The 20,269-nt window shown below is 39.4% G+C and overlaps 1 protein-coding gene across 2 annotated transcripts in view; it reads left to right on the top strand.

Moving 5' to 3' along the window:
* Positions 1 to 20,269, top strand: part of LOC103507212 (superoxide dismutase [Cu-Zn]) — a 57,944-nt gene that overhangs the window by 36,164 nt on the left and 1,511 nt on the right. The window contains exons 2-4 of one of the 2 annotated variants that reach the window (XM_026822138.1): positions 2,804 to 2,866; positions 3,333 to 3,578; positions 7,461 to 7,711. In XM_026822138.1, the coding sequence (XP_026677939.1) occupies positions 2,807 to 2,866; positions 3,333 to 3,578; positions 7,461 to 7,711 (557 nt within the window). In that variant the 5' untranslated portion in view covers positions 2,804 to 2,806. The remainder of the gene's footprint in view (positions 1 to 2,803; positions 2,867 to 3,332; positions 3,579 to 7,460; positions 7,712 to 20,269) is intronic. The other variant, XM_026822137.1, reaches the window with a different exon arrangement.

Below are 20,269 nucleotides of genomic sequence, written 5' to 3'. Positions count from 1 at the left end.
CATTTACAATTCCCCCTTTCAAAACCTTAAAAAAAAAAAAAAAAAAAAAAAAAATGCTCAACTTTGTTTTGCAATAATATACTGACCATGTGACTGGTTTATTAGCCTCAAGTCTTCACTGATTCAGAAGAAAAAGAAAGAGAGAAAGAGAGAGAGAGAGAGAGAGAGAGAGAGAGAGAGAGAGAGAGAAAGGATTTTTAATATAAAAACAAAATGTTTAAACTGGATATTCAATCTGCATATTATGTACTTATACCTATACATATTATGTGTCTATACATAGTGTGGGTACCTAGGAGTTACTAACTATACATACATACAACCTATGTAAGACTCTGAGGAGTTGGTATTTCAAGTCCTTTGAGGCTGAAATAGGTAGTAGGTACAACCTATGTAAGACTCTGAGGAGTTGGTATTTCAAGTCCTATGAGGCTGAAATAGGTAGTAGAACTTGTGAGGGCTGTCCAAAAACAATGGCAGACTAAGTACCTATGACTGTGGGGGTAAAATTACAATACCTTATTATTTAGACTGCGGGTTTCAAGGGATTTTTCAGTCTCATACATATACATATTATGTGTCTTATACATAGCAGTATAAACGAGGTATATTCTCAGAGCGGCTGGCTTTTTTTATGAGGTTTGATAGAGGGAACTGTAACTGCTAGAGTCTTTAAGTATACCTATGACTGCGGGGGTAAAATTAATAACCTTATTATTTAGACTGCGGGTTTCAAGGGATTTTTCAGTCTCGTACATATACATATTATGTGTCTATACATAGCAGTATAAACGAGGTATATTCTCAGAGCGGCTGGCTTTTTTTATGAGGTTTGATAGAGGGAGCTGTAACTGCTAGAGTCTTAAATATCTAAGAGAGAAGGGAGACAGGAAAGCCAGCAGTTCCGAGAACGAACCTTATCCCTTCAGGATAAAATCCGCCCCGGGCGGGAATCGATCCCGTGGCCCAGAGCTTACAATGCACCAACCAAGCTAACTAGGCTGGCGGCTGACTTTCTCCTATCCTGTCTTCCTTAGAGAACTATGCGTCGCCTGGCATTCGAACCCGCGATATTTTTGTCCGCGATTCCGCGAAGTTGCCTTGCACAGCTCTGTCCTATGCGACATGATGGTCTATTACTACTGCAGTTACTGTTACCAAGATACCAAGACCTCTGTACCATCTGGGTTCAACTTCTTCCATACAGACTGTTTATTCAGCAAACTCTAATAATGAAAGTAAAGGAGATCATGGCTTGCAGATTTACTTTGCAAATAGAGTGCGGGTCCTGTTGAATTTATGTGAGCTTGCGAGCATTCTTGTTGTTGTTGTTGTTGTTGTTGTTGTTGTTGTTGTTGTTGTTGTTGTTGTTGTTGTTGTTGTTGTGGTGGTGGTGTATATACCATTTAATTGTGTGTTGACGCACCATAATAAATTAAAATAAATAAAAACGTTGTTGTTGTTGTTGTTGTTGTTGTTGTTGTTGTTGTAGTTGTGGTGTATATACCAATTAATTTTGTGTTGACGCACCATATTAAATTAAAATAAATAAAAACGTTGTTGTTGTTGTAGCGGCTTCAGCTGTAGCCGAATGGTGATGGCAGAATTAAGAGAGGCTATCTTTTTTTTTTTTCTGCCATACACCAGGGTGATGGTCTCTATAGCCATGTTTAATTGGCTCGTCCTGAACCGCAGTTAACAATCGTGCGGACTTGTGTTTGGTCTTTAAAGCCAGAGAGAAACCTTTGAAAAACTGCCAGCTAAATAGGCTGGTTTGGGAGCATTCAAGTAATGTGTTGTAATAATGGTAGCTAAAGGGAGAAGGGCCCAGGATGTCCGATTTTGCGGAATTTTTCTTCGAGTAAAGGGTCTTTTTTCAATAGTTTCGATATAGGGAACTGTAACTGCTAAGGTCTTATCCTCCCGAACTCGAAGAGAGAAGGAAGACAGAATAGGAGAAAGCCAGCCGTTCCAACGAACATTATCTGTTTTGGATAAAATCCGCCCCGGGCGGGAATCGAACCCGCGGCCTAGCGCTTACAAGGCAGACGCGCTACCAACCAAGCAAACTAGGCTGACCAAAAGGGACTTGATTTAGGTCCACCAAATTCGTTTGATTTTATCTACTTACTAGCTGAATTCTCAAGATCGGTTTAGATTTTCGCAAAATCCTTTCTTATTGCACACCTAGACCATAAAAGGAATATTCCTACCAAATTTCAGCTTTCTAGGTGTTGTGGTTCAGGAGATAGAGCGATCAGTGTGTGAAATGTGAATGGATCTTGATTTTATAATATACTTAGGTGTTGTGGTTCTGGAGATAGAGCGATCAGTGTGTGAAATGTGAATGAGTGAATGGATCTTGATTTTATAATATAAGATATCTCAGGATCGGTTTAGATTTTCGCAAAATCCTTTCTTATTGCACACCTAGACCATAAAAGGAATATTCCTACCAAATTTCAGCTTTCTAGGTGTTGTGGTTCAGGAGATAGAGCGATCAGTGTGTGAAATGTGAATGGATCTTGATTTTATAATATACTTAGGTGTTGTGGTTCTGGAGATAGAGCGATCAGTGTGTGAAATGTGAATGAGTGAATGGATCTTGATTTTATAATATACTAGGTGTTGTGGTTCTGGAGATAGAGCGATCAGTGTGTGAAATGTGAATGAGTGAATGGATCTTGATTTTATAGTATAAGATTATAAGGGCTTCCAGCTTCTAGTCGATACTGATTGACTTCGGTTGAGTGTAGTATGGACTCACCTTAATAATGGATAATTATTTATCTTTCTGTTTCAGATCATGTGGACTACACTCGCTCCTGTTTTCTTCTCATTTCTAGTCGTACAAGTGCTTTCTGAGGTAAGAAAATTCTCTCTTTACTACCTAATTTACATTACCTATATATGGTAAATAAGGGAACTACCTATATCTCTTTATTACCTAATTTACATTATATTGGTAAAAATTCTCTAGGTTTCTTTCCCACCTTTCAAAGATGTTTGACAGAGGGAACTGTAACTGCTAAGGTCTTATCGTCCCCAAAGGGAACAGAGAGAAGGGAGACAGGATAGGAGAAAGCCAGCCGTTCCGAGAACGAACCATATCTGCTTAGGATAAAGTTCGCCCAGGGCTTTTCTCCCTCAAGCCGTGATTCACACAATCCTTCCACCTTTTCTTCGGGTATGAGGTACACAAAAGGGCTGCCTGCTGGAAGGGACTAACAAGAAACGCCTATAGGAAGGGCGAGGGAGGCCTAACACAAGGCCCTCCCTTGACCTTCCTATAGAACAAAGAAACTAAAATTCCCTTTTCTCCCCTTCTGCAGGATTTCGCCGGCAAAATCGTGGCGGTGGCCGTGTTGAGGCCGTACGCCTCGTCCCCCTCCGTCACCTCCCCGTCCGGCAACGTCACATTCATTCAGCACGACGACGGTACAGTGACGGTCAAAGGTTTCGTGACGGGCCTCAAGAAGAACACCGCCGGGAGTCAGGAGCACGGCTTTCACATTCACGAGAAGGGAGACCTGCGCGAGGGTTGTGCGAGCCTCGGGGGACACTACAACCCCCAGCAGGTAAGAATAAAGGGAGTTTTGTGCTTAAGAACGATATAGGTATATTATTTTATATTGATGAGAAAGATTTCTAACTTGAGCTTTCAGAGAAAGCTTGGGGTCTTTAGGGTGAAGAGGGAGGGTTGTGCTAGCCTCGGGGGACACTACAACCCCCAGCAGGTAAGAATAAAGGGAGTTTTGTGCTTAAGAACGATATAGGTATATTATTTTATATTGATGAGAAAGATTTCTAACTTGAGCTTTCAGAGAAAGCTTGGGGTCTTTAGGGTGAAGAGGGAGGGTTGTGCTAGCCTCGGGGGACACTACAACCCCCAGCAGGTGAGAGGGAGCTTTGTGTTGATGAATAAGATTTAAAGATGAGAAAGCATTTGATCAGGAATATTTGCACGCTTTCTGTTGATGAGAAAGTTTTCTGGGGGACCGGCCCACCCCCTCGACAAAATCCTGGATACGGCCCTGGTCAGAGATAGAAGAGAAAGAGTTTATTTTCGACATTTCAATCCCGTGTGTGAGGTCGACGTCGACAATTCGACGTAAGACCTGCATGGATGAGAGAGAGAGAGAGAGAGAGACACACACATAAAGCGGAAATGTATTTTATTTTTCCAGAAATATGCTTTTGGCGGTCTGAGATGGTACCTATGTGTGTTCTATTTATAAACAAATACCTAAGCACATCATATGGAAGGAATAAAGAAAGAGAGAGATAGAGAGAGAAGAAGGGAGGAAGAGAGAGATGTCATATTAAATTTATGTTTGAATCAATTAATCAGATGTCACTTGCAATCATGCAAAGCTGAAAATTAAGTTAACAAGAAGTTTTTTTTTTTTTTTTAAGAGGTTTGACAGAGGGAACTGTAACTGCTATGGTCTTATCGTCCCGAAATCGAAGAGAGAAGGAAGACAGGATAGGAAAAAGCCAGCCGTTCCGAGAACGAACATTATCCCATCAGGATAAAATCCGCCCCGGGCGGGAATCGAACCCGCGGCCTAGCGCTTACAAGGCAGACGCACTACCAACTAAGCTAACTAGGCTATCGAACCCGCGGCCTAGCGCTTACAATGCAGACGCACTACCAACTAAGCTAACTAGGCTGGTAACAAGAAGTTCATCAGATGAATAAAGTGTTTACTCGAAAGAGGCTTTTTAGTCCGATCGGTAACTTAACGGGTTAAGTTAAGTAACTTAACGGGTTAAGTTAAGTAACTTAACCCTCCCATTTAGGTATTAGTTTCAGAAGGTAACCCAATAAACTTAGGGTTTCATAAAATAAAATTGATTAGGGTTATAAGGGTTATAAAAAAAAAAAAGAAACCAATTTGGTTAGGGTCTCAGGAACTCAGACTTGGGGGGTTGTCACCATTTGTTCAATAAAGGGAACTAACTCTCTTTAGGTAGCTAATGATCTCTAGATATTCTTCAATGTAATCTGATACTCTTAATAAATTTAACTTACTATTTAGGAGTTGGTGAGCTACAGACGAGTATTTCGAGCAACCCTCCTTATTCTAAATACAGTGTGTTCGAAAAGTCCTGGAGCCGAATTTTTCCTTTGTAGCAACGACTGAAGCTGTGAAGATGAGAAGCTAAAATCCGGGATAGATTCTCATCTTTTGAAATCTCATTTTTTGCCATTGTTGCTAAATTTTGGTCGTAGTCAGGGTCTGCCCCGTGGGGACCAATTATAAAATCTCTAATTAAAAAAAAAAAACTACCTAATAATAATAAAACTCCAATTTGGGGTTTCAAAAGATAAAACACTACTCCAAACTTCAGCGCCTCATCTTTACCTGTTGAAAAAAAAGGGTTCCAGAGGACATCGGAGGACTTTTGGAACACTCTGTATAGTTTCTAGACCCCTTTTTTTGAAGCTCCTTCTAAAAAAAAAAAAAAAATACATACCTACAATAATTAATTATATTAGTATTAATAGGTATGTATTTTTTTCCTTCCTTAAAACGGCCTGTAGGATGTACGCTACGTATACATATTGTGCAAAATTCACTTCCCCCTCGCAATTCCCGAAGATCTGTTACCCTATTATGAGAAAATGAGACATTAGTAAATTCTTACTGGGTACTAATGACATAAATGAGACATGTATTAATGAGCTCTCCTCCCCCATCTGTTGGTTTCTGTCTAATTCTAAAATGTCAAGGGGGAAACTTGGCATACCTGACTTCCTGTGTTTAGGAATAATACACCGTCATATAAATGAGAACATGACGTGTATGGTGGATTTTAGCGACATTACCTGCTCCCTCCGTCCGTCTGTAGTGGAAGGCCCGGTAGTCTCGCTATACACCCTGTTATGTAGCTTCGCAGAGAGAACGCTTTCATTAACAGTCATGTTAGTCATGTAATTTCTGTTATGTAATGAAGAACAAAGGGAAATTCGTCCCCCTCCGTCACCTCCCCGTCCGGCAACGTCACATTCATTCAGCACGACGACGGTACAGTGACGGTCAAAGGTTTCGTGACGGGCCTCAAGAAGAACACCGCCGGGAGTCAGGAGCACGGCTTTCACATTCACGAGAAGGGAGACCTGCGCGAGGGTTGTGCGAGCCTCGGGGGACACTACAACCCCCAGCAGGTAAGAATAAAGGGAGTTTTGTGCTTAAGAACGATATAGGTATATTATTTTATATTGATGAGAAAGATTTCTAACTTGAGCTTTCAGAGAAAGTCTTTAGGGTGAAGAGGGAGGGTTGTGCTAGCCTCGGTTATTTATACTGCTCGCATAGGACTGAAAAGTCCCTTTACTCCAGCAGTAGGCTACTACTATTGTTGTGGTCAAATTCTCAAATTATATGAGCATAAATTGCGGAATTTTTCTTCGAGTGAAGGGTCTTTTTAGCCCGTCCTTCCTTTATTATTACGACAGTAATAAAAAAGGTATAAGGGACGGGCTATTGTTTTCCAATAGGTTCCATAGAGGGAACTGTAACTGCTAAGGTCTTATCCTCCCGAACTCGAAAAGGAGAAAGCCAGCGGTTCCGAGAACGAACATTATCTGTTTTGGATAAAATCCGCCCCGGGCGGGAATCGAACCCGCGGCCTAGCGCTTACAAGGCAGACGCGCTACCAACCAAGCTAACTAGGCTGGCCAAAAGGGACTTGGTCTAATTCTAATAATGTCAAGGGGGAAACTTGGCATACCTGACTTCCTGTGTTTAGGAATAATACACCGTCATATAAATGAGAACATGTGACGTGTATGGTGGATTTTAGCGACATTACCTGCTCCCTCCGTCCGTCTGTAGTGGAGGACCCGGTAGTCTCGGTATATACGAGTAAACATGGCAACATGAAATTTCAACACCAACACTTTCATCAGGATTATGAGGAATCAACCTCTCTATATTCTTAAACAGTGTCAAAGGGTCGAATTTTAAAACCGGATTACCTTTTAGGGGCGGTTAGGCTTAGAGTGTTCGGAGAGATATAAGCACTATTACCTACATAAACATGGCAACATGAAATTTCAACACCAACACTTTCATCAGGATTATCAGGAATCAACCTCTCTATTACGTATTCTTAAACAGTGTCTAAAGTTCTACGCTTTCGCTTTATTTGATAGATTTTTGATCAGTAGTTACCCAAGTAGGTAGTATCAAATAAAGTCCATTGCAATCACACAATGCTCACCCTCACTTTGTTTACATTACTTTCCCACATAGAATAGCTCTCCTAGAAGCTAATCCTGACCAGGATTAAATGATAATCCGAGTTTAAAATTCGGCCCTAAAGTTCTACGCTTTCGCTTTATTTGATAGATTTTTGATCAGTAGTTACCCAAGTAGGTAGGTAGTAGCAAATAAAGTCCATTGCAATCACACAATGCTCACCCTCACTTTGTTACTCTCTCTCCTCCACAGAAGCAGCACGGCGCTCCAGACCACGAGGTTCGCCACATCGGGGACCTGGGGAACATCGAGGCCTCCCCTTCCGGAGTGGCCTCCTTCGAGTTTGAAGACAAGATCATCTCCCTCACCGGCCCCTATAGTATTCTGGGCCGTGGCCTTATAGTGCACTCAGACAAGGACGACTTCGGCCGTGGCATGTTCAATGATTCGACCACTACGGGACATGCCGGCTCGCGCGTTGCGTGTGGGGTGATTGGATTGGTGTAAGTAGAATAGAAAAATAGAATAGGTTGGAATAGAATAGAATGCATACGTAGATAAAAAGGAATAGAATTGAATACGAAGATGCTCTAAAGACATTTTCTCGGTAGTTGACATTCCTAACCCAAACTAAACAATCGTGCTTTGAACTTCTTTTTAAATAATTCAGAACCAAAAATTTAAATTAAAAAAAAAGAGGTAGGTAATGCATACGTAGATAAAAAGGAATAGAATTGAATACGAAGATGCTCTAAAGACATTTTCTCGGTAGTTGACATTCCTAACCCAAACTTAACAATCGTGCTTTGAACTTTTTTTTAAATAATTCAGAACCAAAAATTTAAATTTAAAAAAGAGGTAGGGTGCCGGGTCGCGCGTTGCGTGTGGGGTGATTGGATTGGTGTAAGTAGAATAGAAAAATAGAATAGGTTGGAATAGAATAGAATGCATAAAAAGGAATAGAATTGAATACGAAGATGCTCTAAAGACATTTTCTCGGTAGTTGACATTCCTAACCCAAACTAAAACAATCGTGCTTTGAACTTTTTTTTTAAATAATTCAGAACCAAAAATTTAAATAAAAAAAAGAGGTAGGTAGCTAGGTACCTCGTGAAAAATGGAATTACAAGTGAAAGCCAAAACTTGCTCAAGAATATCCCCTTACCCAAAGAGAACGGAAAAAGCAGATTTTTCTTTGTACGTAAAAATGAATATGATATTTCTTTAATACCTACCCCAGTACCTCCACTCTAATACCTTCCTCCTCCTCCTCCTCCTCCTCTCTCTCTCTTCCTACCTACTCCTGCATCCTCCCCTCTTCCCTTATTCCCCTCCACTCTTCCTACATATCTACCTCCTCCTCCTCTTTACCTCTACTTTCCTTCCTTCTTTCTTCCCCTACCTTCCTGTAAAAGCAGATTTTTCTTTGTACGTAAAAATGAATATGATATTTCTTTAATACCTACCCCAGTACCTCCACTCTAATACCTTCCTCCTCTCTCTCTCTCTTCCTACCTACTCCTGCATCCTCCCCTCTTCCCTTATTCCCCTCCACTCTTCCTACATATCTACCTCCTCCTCCTCCTCTCTACCTCTACTTTCCTTTCTTCTTTCTTCCCCTACTTTCCTGCCCAAAATCACGCAATGTTTCAACAAAAGTTCAAACACAAATCCAATGTCCCTCCCAATGTTTCCTAAACTTACACCTCCTTCCCCTCTTACACCCCCTCCCCCTCTTCCTCTTCTTATTCTCCTTGGGGGGGGGTATTGCGCCTTCTTCTCCTTTTTACTCTCCTCCTCCTCCGTCATTTTTCTCTCCTTCCCTTCCATTGTCCTGGGAGGACATTATACCTTCTTCTCCTTGTCCTTTCATACTCCCTCTTCCATGCATTTTCCTGGGGGGATTACACCTCCTCCTCTTCCCTTTCCATTTTCCTCGGAAAGGGAAGGGCATAATCTTGAAGCTAAAAATTTGAATAATATTTTGAGGGCTTCGCAGAGAGAACGCTCTCATTAACAGTCATGTTAGTCATGTAACTTCTGATATGTAATGAAGAACAAAGGGAAAACTCATTCCCAGGATATTACGAATCCTCCCCCTCTTCCTCTTCTCATTCTCCTTGGGGGGGGGGTATTACGCCTTCTTCTCCTTTTTACTCTCCTCCTCCTCCTCCGTCATTTTTCTCTCCTTCCCTTCCATTGTCCTGGGAGGACATTATACCTTCTTCTTCTCCTCCTCCTTTCATACTCCCTCTTCCATTTTCCTGGGGGGGATTACACCTCCTCCTCTTCCCTTTCCATTTTCCTCGGAAAGGGAGGGCATAATCTTGAAGCTAAAAATTTGAATAATATTTCGAGGGCTTCGCAGAGAGAACGCTTTCATTAACAGTCATGTTAGTCATGTAATTTCTGTTATGTAATGAAGAACAAAGGGAAAACTCATTCGGATATTGCGAATAGGAGCGAGTGCCCAAATGTGGGCCACATGACCGACTGTGGCTCCTTTTTCGCTCATCAAGTCATAGCATTTATTGAGAAGGATTATGTAGCTTCCAACGTTACCGGTTACCCTATACTTTCACTGGAGCTACCCGGTAACTTACAAAGTGAACAGTAGATTGACATAGGCCACATATGGTATTGATGTTAGCAGTTCTGGCAGCTTTTGGACTTGAAAAAAATACTAACTGGGTATAGAATAAAAAAAATTAAGAGGTTCGATAGAGAGAACTGCAAGTGCTAAGAGCTTCGCGACCAAGCGCTAACAAGGCAGACGGCGCTCAAAAGAAAATACCTATGTATTTCCCAAAAGTAAGATGAATACCTAATCACCTACTCTGTATTGCTGCACTTCAAACAAGGTCGCATTCTAAAAATATCCCTAGAAAACCCTGTGTGGGGTGTTACGGTCCTATATGGTGAGAGGGAGCTTTGTGTTGATGAATAAGATTTAAAGATGAGAAAGCATTTGATCAGGAATATTTGCACGCTTTCTGTTGATGAGAAAGTTTTCTGGGGGACCGGCCCACCCCCTCGACAAAATCCTGGATACGGCCCTGGTCAGAGATAGAAGAGAAAGAGTTTATTTTCGACATTTCAATCCCGTGTGTGAGGTCGACAATTCGACGTAAGACCTGCAAAAAAAAAAAAAAAACAAAAAAAAAAAACTTATCCCGTCAAATCTTTCTCTGGAGAAAAACAAAGAAATGAGAATAGACGAGAGAGAGAGAGAGAGAGAGAGAGAGAGAGAGAGAGAGAGAGAGAGAGAGAGAGAGAGAAAGAGAGACAGAGAGAGAGAAAGACACACATAAAGCGGAAATGTACTTTATTTTTCCAGAAATATGCTTTTGGCGGTCTGAGATGGTATGTATGTTTTATGTGTGTTCTATTTATAAACAAATACCTAAGCACATCATATGGAAAGAATAAAGAAAGAGAGAGAGAGAGGAAGGGAGGAAGAGAGAGATGATGTCAAATTTACGTTTGTATCAATTAATCAGATGTCACTTGCAATCATGCAAAGCTGAAAATTAAGTTAACAAAAAGTTTTTTTTTTGATCAGGAATATTTGCACGCTTTCTGTTGATGAGAAAGTTTTCTGGGGGACCGGCCCACCCCCTCGACAAAATCCTGGATACGGCCCTAGTCAGAGATAGAAGAGAAAGAGTTTATTTTCGACATTTCAATCCCGTGTGTGAGGTCGACGTCGACAATTCGACGTAAGACCTGCATGGATGAGAGAGAGAGAGAGAGAGAGACACACACATAAAGCGGAAATGTATTTTATTTTTCCAGAAATATGCTTTTGGCGGTCTGAGATGGTACCTATGTGTGTTCTATTTATAAACAAATACCTAAGCACATCATATGGAAGGAATAAAGAAAGAGAGAGATAGAGAGAGAAGAAGGGAGGAAGAGAGAGATGTCATATTAAATTTATGTTTGAATCAATTAATCAGATGTCACTTGCAATCATGGGTAACTATCGTCAAAGGTCATATTATGTCTGCTCATAGTTGCACTTGCTGCAGTTTTTACGACTTTTGTTCGCCCCACCTTTCCTCCTAATACACAAAAGTTTGACCTACTTTGACTCACTCCAAGTCATAAAGTAATGTGCTATCTTTTCAGATATTTTTTTCTGAATTTTGTTGCTTTAATGTTGAAGAAAAGAGGAGAGCATAAAACAGAGTTTGCAAACACTAATGTCATCGAGAAAGAGTCATAAAAGGACTGATTTGTAAAGTGGTTTCTTGTGGAATAAAATTAAGGTTCATCCATAAAAAAAATATTCTTGAACTGTTAAAACACTTATTATAAAACATAGGTGCATGCAGACACATTCAATTAGAGGTACTTTGTCAGGGCTTTTTAAAGTTCCGTGCTCTTAGTGGCAAGACTTGCAAGTTTTTCAGTTCCTTCACAATACCTTTTAGTTCCTCCACAATACCCAAACCTTGAAACTTGTAACTCCAATGCAACTGAAAATAGCTATACTTGTCGGATGAGAAAGTTCCAGACTTTTGTTTCAGTCGTGCTTTAAAAGCTTCGTGCTATTTTTATTTTGAGAAACTGGTTTTTCGTCTCAGACTGGAATTCAGAGAACCAGTCTCAGATAGGATCAGAGTTTATGTCTGCCCTTATAGGTAGGTGTGTTGAACTTGCATCGACAGTGGACATTGAAGTAGTCATTCAATTAGACTAGACTAGGAATTAGAGACTGGTATGGTAAATGAGGATCTGGCTCTGGCTCTGGGTACTTGTGCAGGTCAGTTCTTACTAGGTACGTGCTTGTGTCCTTGTTTGTAGGTGAGTTATTGAGGTAATAGGTAGGCTGTTAAATATGGTAGGTACATAAGGAAAAATGTCAGTGAAAAGCGAAGAAGATTACCTACCATGATAAATCTACAGTTGTACAGTACATACATGTTGCATCAAGGGTTGTCTTCTGTGAAGATCACAGAATCATAATTTTTGAATGCGATAGATACATAGTTACATGCGTTTAACCGGGTGATTGATTTCAATGTCTCAATATTTATCAAATTTTGGTTCTCGAATTACCCTTATCATACAATGATTCATATACTTGATTGATTTTCCCAGTTTTCAAAGAAAATCTTTGAAACTATTCTTCAAAACTTTCCTTCATAGACCAAGTAAGTAGGTAATAGGTTTTGAAACACCTCATGATCATTTACTTCATAGTACGTCTGGTTTGTTATCTTCTTGGTGTAGGTTATTCCATAACTTGTTGCATAGATTCAAGGTAGCTTCCAAGCTTATCTATGGTGTGCTTATGGTTTTCACGTTGACTTGAATTTATGGCTTCACTACAGAATTTGTCTATGAGAGTCGTATACCCTTGACCTTCTGCACATCGCCTACATATTGGAGTTTATAGCTCATTAATATTTCAGTTCATGCTCTGATGTGAACTAATATTGTTCCATTCATCATGTTAGCCATTCAGTCTTGCATTTATGCTCGCTAAGGACACAAAGTAGGCGAAAAAATTGCACGTAATACATTTCGTTTATGATCAACGGATCATATCTCTATGGTGCGCTTGTGAATTTCTCGCCCTTCCATTCTATGGGCGACACCATGGGATGGGCATGCTTTAATGAGTTCATGTATTCAGGAAAGAAAGTTCGATAAATATAACCTTGGATTCATCAAAACGGGCAACAATAAACACTATTTATACTTTATTTTGCATTTGTGATTACAAGTGTCACGAACTCTTTTTTTTTACTCAGATTGAGCTTTTATGTCTTTTGGCTGAAAATCATTTCAATTTTAAAGCATTTCCGGTACACCAGTAGGTTACCATGATCGAGATTTCAGGTCAAACAGTTTGGACTAGAAAATAAATGTAAATTGAAACCAGAATTTGTAATATCAGAAATGATCCTTTTAATGAAGATTATTTTATGTCTGTTTGGCAGTTTAGCAGGGGTGGGGCTGTACACATATCTGATTTGTAACTTGATTCGTGATAACTTCAATTATCATGAGTTTTATAGAGCAAGTACAAGTCAGTAATCATGCAGAATTGTAGATCATTTGATCCCACATTCCCAAGACAGTTATGATTGAAGTAATAGGGCTGATAATAATGTGCACATATTAAGTATTCATGTATTTATAAATGAAAGGTAGAGGGGGGAATTATGCTTTATTATTACATGGAGAAATGCAAAACTAAAAAGCAAAGAGGAATTATCGTCTTCCTTCAGTGTTAAATATGTTAAATGGCAAAGAGCAATTTTTATCGGCTTAATGGCCACATTGCTGTGAAAATTTCAGTCTGGATATTTACATGCTATTAATTAGTCTAAAAACCATCACTTAGCCATAATAAAGACAAAGTAATAACACTAATTTATGCCACAGGGGCGTGGAGTAGTAACAATGTTTCGGCCAATTTTCTCGTCAGTTTGTTTATAGGTTAGATGTCTGCTTATTGTCGCCCACATAGGAGCTTCAGTCTTGTTTGTTCAACCAGTCAGTAGATATCAAGAACAAACGAACAGACGTATCAAGTTAAGTAAAACCATGTGAAAATGAAGATTCTTTGACTGAATGTTTCTGTTTCCAAATAACCACTCTACATTCTTTGGCAAGGGAAGAATGTTGAGAAGTCATACAGAGACACAGAGACTTAAAGATAAAGACGTAATGCAACAAAATTGTAAACTTCTCAAAGACTGGGAACTGGAAGTCATTGATGTAAACAATAAAATGGAAGACCGAAACTGCAACATTGACAATTGAAGATGGAGAATATTTATTTTCAGAAGGTGAAGAAAGAACACCCAGACAGAATGCTGGAAATGTTCTCCATTGTCATTAAATCTAACTGCTATGGTCTTATCGTCCCGAAATCGAAGAGAGAAGGAAGACAGGATAGGAGAAAGCCAGCCGTTCCGAGAACGGACATTATCTCATCAGGATAATATCCGCCCCGGGCGGGAATCGAACCCGCGGCCTAACGCTTATAAGGCAGACGCACTACCAACTAAGCTAACTAGGCTGGCTTTGAAAAATAAGTGGTCATATTATGAGCAATTTTTGATGTATCAAGCAAGTCGGGAGGCGCGCGAACTTAAAGAGTTCGAAGCGTCGCGCCACCTGGTCTATATTAACGCCCCGCCAAATCAAGAAAGTTTGACAGCGTTACTTGGCATACTCAAGATTTGACTCCTCTCATTACTATTTACTCTCCAGACTCTGGAATCTAGAGGAAGCACGTTCAATTGAAGATGGAGAATGTTTATTTTCAGAAGATGAAGAAAGAACACCCAGACAGAATGCTGGAAATGTTCTCCATTGTCATTAAATTTCAAGGCAGCGGACCAAGAACGGCTGAAAACATCACAATTTCATAGCAACCTTGAAATTAGACTTGAGAGGGAAATTTGATACTAGACAAGCAGGAATCAATGCATGACCGACTTTACATTATGAGATGCTGCCTGTGCGTGATTACCGAGGTATCATGATATTGGAATGAAAATTTGGGTATTGCCTGGCAATAACCTTGGATACCCGCTAATTATGTTTGTCGGGCGTTCTGCGGTTGTAAACAGGCAGTTATAGCTAGCGATCATTTTGTTTGTTGTGTTTTAGATAATAATCTACTCCATGGTTATAGATGTTGGGAACCAGTTACTTGGTGATTGACAACAATAGTATCATGTGTGCAAGCAATAAAAAATAAAATAATAATGATTAAAAAAAATACGAGTTCGCCCCAACCATTTAACCAAAAGTTAATTTAAAGCTCGTATTTTTTGGTTGATCTTTTTGAATCGCCTTATACATATTTGGACAATACCAGCACGAACAATTCTCAGTAATTTGATTCCAGCTAGGGTGCACTGTGCAAGCAATAAAAAATAAAATAATAATGATTAAAAAAAAAAAAATACGAGTTCGCCCCAACCATTTAACCAAAAGTTAATTTAAAGCTCGTATTTTTTTGGTTGATCTTTTTGAATCGCCTTATACATATTTGGACAATACCAGCACAAACGATTCTCAGTAATTTGATTCCAGCTAGGATCTGGTAAAATCTGGTTGCCCAAGTTACCTTCGCACATTGCAGTCAAGAAAACCTTCAAACTTTTATGTCTTTCTCTCGCTTCTGTGTGTGAGAAATTGAGTACATATACTCGTAAACTTGTGTTAAGAAGCTTGGGATCATGTTTTATGTGTAGAAAACAAGGAACACACCTTTTTAGGCTTTGGTTGTTCAAGTTGACAGCAAAAAGCTAGAGTAAACTGGGTAGGATTTTTTATTTGAGTGATATTTTTAGATTAACATGATGTCTAACTTTATTCACGGCATCACACCCAAGTATTTTACCTTTTTAGGCATATGTCTGTAGTCTGTACTTCATGGTAGTAGACCATCCTTTAACTCTTTTGTGATGAGGCATATTTACTTGACGATAGGGAAGACATATTATAAACCAGTTTATTCATTGATCTTTTTAAGGAAAATTATAAGTGGGTATGTTTTTCAAAATAAATGGGTAAATATTAACTTTTCTTCCTCATCTTTTCATATTAGAATTACCTACTCCAAGTAGACTAGTGGAGGAGGAATGTGCTCATTTTGCTCAACCTTCCTCGAATGATAAAACGTTCATATCAGGTGAATGGTTGTCAGGGGGGTCACAACTTCACAAGATAACTGAGACAAGGGGCTCCCCTGTTTGTATGTTTTTGGAAAGGTGACAAATTTCGATTCGAAATATTCTACATGACAGCGCGATAATTATTTTCAACGAAAGTGAAATCTGTTACAGATGCACAACTAATATCATAAATCTGATATTTCGCTTGAGTTAGATTATTAAATTAAACTGTGTGCGACATATTTTCGGCATATCTACGAGGTTAATAGGTTCTTCACATTCATCGTGGTACGTTAAACTCTATAAGTTTACTGTATGCTTTTCAGTTTATTGAATTCGGTTTCATTTTCCATGTTCATTCACGTCTCCATTTTGAAGCGTTTTTCAGTAGCGCTATTCATTTCTGACAATAACACCTTGCTGAATTGTCAGCTTTAGATATATTAATGAGGTAAATAAGTAACAGAGGTTTCAAGTAATCTGAAGACATGATAAAACTCGAAAAACATCAAGAATGTCATGAGAAAAAATGACTTCTATGTCCTATGTCACATAAAAATACCATGCACAAGAGTACTTAGTTAACATTTTTCTAAACTAATCTAACTTTTGACGTTTTTGAAGAGGTACCGGGTAAGCATGAAGTCTTGATACGATTCATACCCTGACACACGTCAGTTGGTATAACAACCCCTCAGTCCGTTCTGAAGTGCCGTCTTTGTGCCGTTAAGTCGTTGAAAAGGTCATGTTTAATAAATTCAGATAAACCAGGTTTCAAGCCTTTTGAAGCTTCGATATACAATTCAGTGTGAGCGGTAAACTTTTTGCCTTAGCATGCCTATTGCCTATGTCTGCCAATTAATCGGACACCTGAGTATGATCTGATTTTTTTTTTTTTTTTTTTTTTTTTAGCATGCCTATTGCCTATGTCTGCCGATTAATCGGACACCTGAGTATGAACTGAGTGATATATGGTGCTGCCGTGGCGGTGGGTTCTTGGTATCTCGATTGATCAATACGTGGGAGCGTTTCTTTTTCTGCACTGACCAGGACTATAAAAAAATTGCCAGGAATGAAATAAATATACGAACATATCCGAGTTCAATGGACTTACTTCTGGTAGATAGAATTCAATCCTGCCTGTCAATAATATTTCATACACAAAAAGCCCGCTCCAAGGCTTGTGTAGGGGCAAACAGCCCATAGGATGAATTAAGCTTCTACTAATCTGCCTATCAATAACATTAGTATTTGTCATAGGGGCTACAGCTTTCTGCCTACACACTGGCGTGTAGGCTGAATTGCTGATGTCTTCAGTTGCGTGTATCCAAGTTCTTTTCAGTCACGCACTAAGCCTTTGCTGTTCGTACCATCTCCTTACTGGTGACTTGGGATTCAACTTCTTCCTTGGATATTAATATAACATATAACAGTAGATGTCGGATATTTATGTTTCCTATGAGACAAATAACATAGTAGTCCCCCGTGGTATCAATCTGCGAATGTAGACGGACTTTTCATTCTCAGCCGAAAGGTGAAAACAAAATGTCATCGATGTTGACATCGATGTTTTTGTTCCGATGTATCGATGTTTTCAAAACATCGATGTCGATGTCCCAACCCTAGAATGAAATACATAAATATACGAACATATGTACCTTGGTTCTTTCTGTAATTGACACAGTATCAATCGGGTATACATTGATATAGCTTTATGGCCGGGGCCACAAGCAGAGGTAATCAGCGATTAAAGTTATTCAACCAATTAGAATGCAGCATTTTTGATCAAAATTCAAAATGCTGCATCGAGATTATTTGATTAACTCGGTGATTACCTCAAAGTACCGTGTGGTCCTGGCCTAAATTTCATTTCCTCGCTTAACTCGGTGATTACCTCAAAGTAACGTGTGGTCCTGGGCCTAAATTTCATTTCCTCGTTAACTGAAAGTTCCGTTCTGATTTCAGCCCGTAGAGAAGGGACGCAATTTGAGAAGACCGCATTTCCTGAGTAACGCTAACACTGCTCTGCAATTCTTACAGAGTAAACGGGTAAGTCTACCTTTGAACATAGATATAGCCAGGTAAGTAGCCAGCATCGGGTAGGTCAACCTTTGAATATGGGTATAGCCATTGTGACGTATAAAAGAGTCCTCTTCAGACTGCAGACTCTAAAAACGTCCCCGTGAGTCTAAAGACTACAGTCTGAACACTCTCATTTAAATTACTTTGCCTACAGGACATTTTTTATCGTGCGGGGGAAAAAAATCGTGTCGTATGTAGTGGGAACACTCTCATTTAAATTAAATTGCCTACTGAATATTCGGGGGAAAATCGGGTGAAACTCACGACAAGTAGGAACGGGGTGGCATCATTCTTGGCCTTTTGGTTGACTTCAATTGTTAGAGTACTAATAGTAAGCACGGCACTTGTGATTTCAGATCAAACTTGTCAACATAAACTCGAGTGACCTGGTAGATGGAAGACCTGCAGTTGTTCTTGGTCTCATCTGGACCATCATCCTCTACTTTCAGGTAATTCTCATTATAGTCATTAGCTCATTAGACTACCTACCTACTACCTATACAACTTTCTCTGATGTACTTAACTACCTAACCTACATATTTTGTATTATTAGCAGAATCTGGAGGTCTACGTCTGTGTTACAGCCAAGAGTGGTGAGAAAATGGTCCGCTCTTCAATGAGCAATAAAATTGTAGTCAAATTCGCACTCAATTGATTAATGCGTTTTTTGCTATCATTTACTGTAAAGTGGGACCATAGACTCCCAAAAAAATTCAAAATAAAACTACTGAAGACCAAATCATCAGACTTCTGGAATATATCAATTTGTAATTAATTTCGGTGTGGTTAAACACCCCTTGGTATGAAGAATATTCACTTCTGTGTGATTAACTGATTTACCATCAAGAATATCTATTACAGTTCTAGAGATAGAGCGATCAGTGTGTGAACTATGAAATGTGAAATGTGAATGAGTGAATGGATCTCGTTCTTATAATATAAGATACAGTAAGGCCCGTCTCGCCCGTTTTCTTCTGAGCGCCAATTCCAGGTTCTTTAAAGCCCGTCGCACAAAGTGATAGGTCGAGGGTTCGATTTTATCCTGAAGGGATAAGATTGGTTCTATGAACGGCTGGCTTTCTCCTATCCCATCCCAGTTCAGACTTATGTGGCGTATGGTACAGGTGGGCCAGTAAATGGTACGTTTTTTAGGTGGGCGAATAAATGGTACACTTACCCTAGTACCCTTATTTTGAAGAAAAAGTGGGTACCTGTGTTCCTGTGTAAATAACATTACATCTTCATGAGATTTGTAGAAGTTGAACCTTAGTAGTTACCATCACCCTCATGAAAACCGCCTGTTTTAATTTGGTACTTACATGATCCCTCTTGATCCTCACTCCTATAATATGGCACAGGTTTCAGTAAAATGGGGAATCACTTATCCAAATTCCTTGTTCTTATCAGTTCATGGGTCCCCTAGTTATGAAAATCAGTTATCAGTATTTTATCAGCTAATCAGTTGATAGCAAAAATGTATAAGGTCACTCCACCTCTCACCTAAATTTTTTTCCGGTTAAAATTTTCTTTCAGTTCCGGTTAAAAGTAGGGAACAAAATGTCCGGCTAGAGCTGTGTTCGAACATTTCCGAGCACGAAGGCCGCGTTCACAAGAAATCCTTACGACATCGACCGCGTGGCGTGGTGTGGCTTCCTAGAGCGGGAAAATGTTCTTGAAAAAAAAAAACGCGGGGGGGGGGGTGGCTTCCTAAAGCGGGAAAATGTTTTTGAAAAAAAAAAAAAAAAAAAAAAATGTGGCCATAGTGGCCATACGATTTTTAATTTTAAAAAATAAGAATTTACACCTTACACCAACTGCGATCTAAAATCGTCATACAACTTGTTGCGGATAGCACCTACTTTCTCTTACATCATTTCTTGGAAAATACTACTTCGTGTGACTCCATTTTCTCTCTAAAGATTGGCAGTCCATTGAGGCCATTTTTGAATAATTGACTCCAGTACCAAAATTCAATACTAGTCCTATTAGTCTACTGCTATGTCTACATTCAACCCCAGAGGTGTTTCATCATCAATTCAACACCAAAGGTATGTATGTATCTACATCCAGTTGGGACCTGAAACTTACAAGTAGGTTGGTAAGAAAGTAGGAAGAGTTACAAGTAGGTAGGTAAGTAAGTAGGAAGAGTTACAAGTAGGTAGGTACCTAAGTAGGAAAAAAAAATAGAGAAAAATATTTTAATTAAATTAAGGTCTGAATAAATGATTTCATTTTTTTTCCCCTTTAATTCTTTATTAACAACAGCTATTTGCAAAATATTGTCAAAAGTAGGTCAAGTTATTTGTAAACTTGTAAAGGATAGATGAAAGG

Source organism: Diaphorina citri, unplaced genomic scaffold (assembly GCF_000475195.1).
Source record: "Diaphorina citri unplaced genomic scaffold, Diaci psyllid genome assembly version 1.1 scaffold296, whole genome shotgun sequence".
Taxonomy (NCBI): domain Eukaryota; kingdom Metazoa; phylum Arthropoda; class Insecta; order Hemiptera; family Psyllidae; genus Diaphorina; species Diaphorina citri.
The sequence above is the reverse complement of the archived record's forward strand: the minus strand, read 5'-3'. Positions and strand labels throughout refer to the sequence as shown.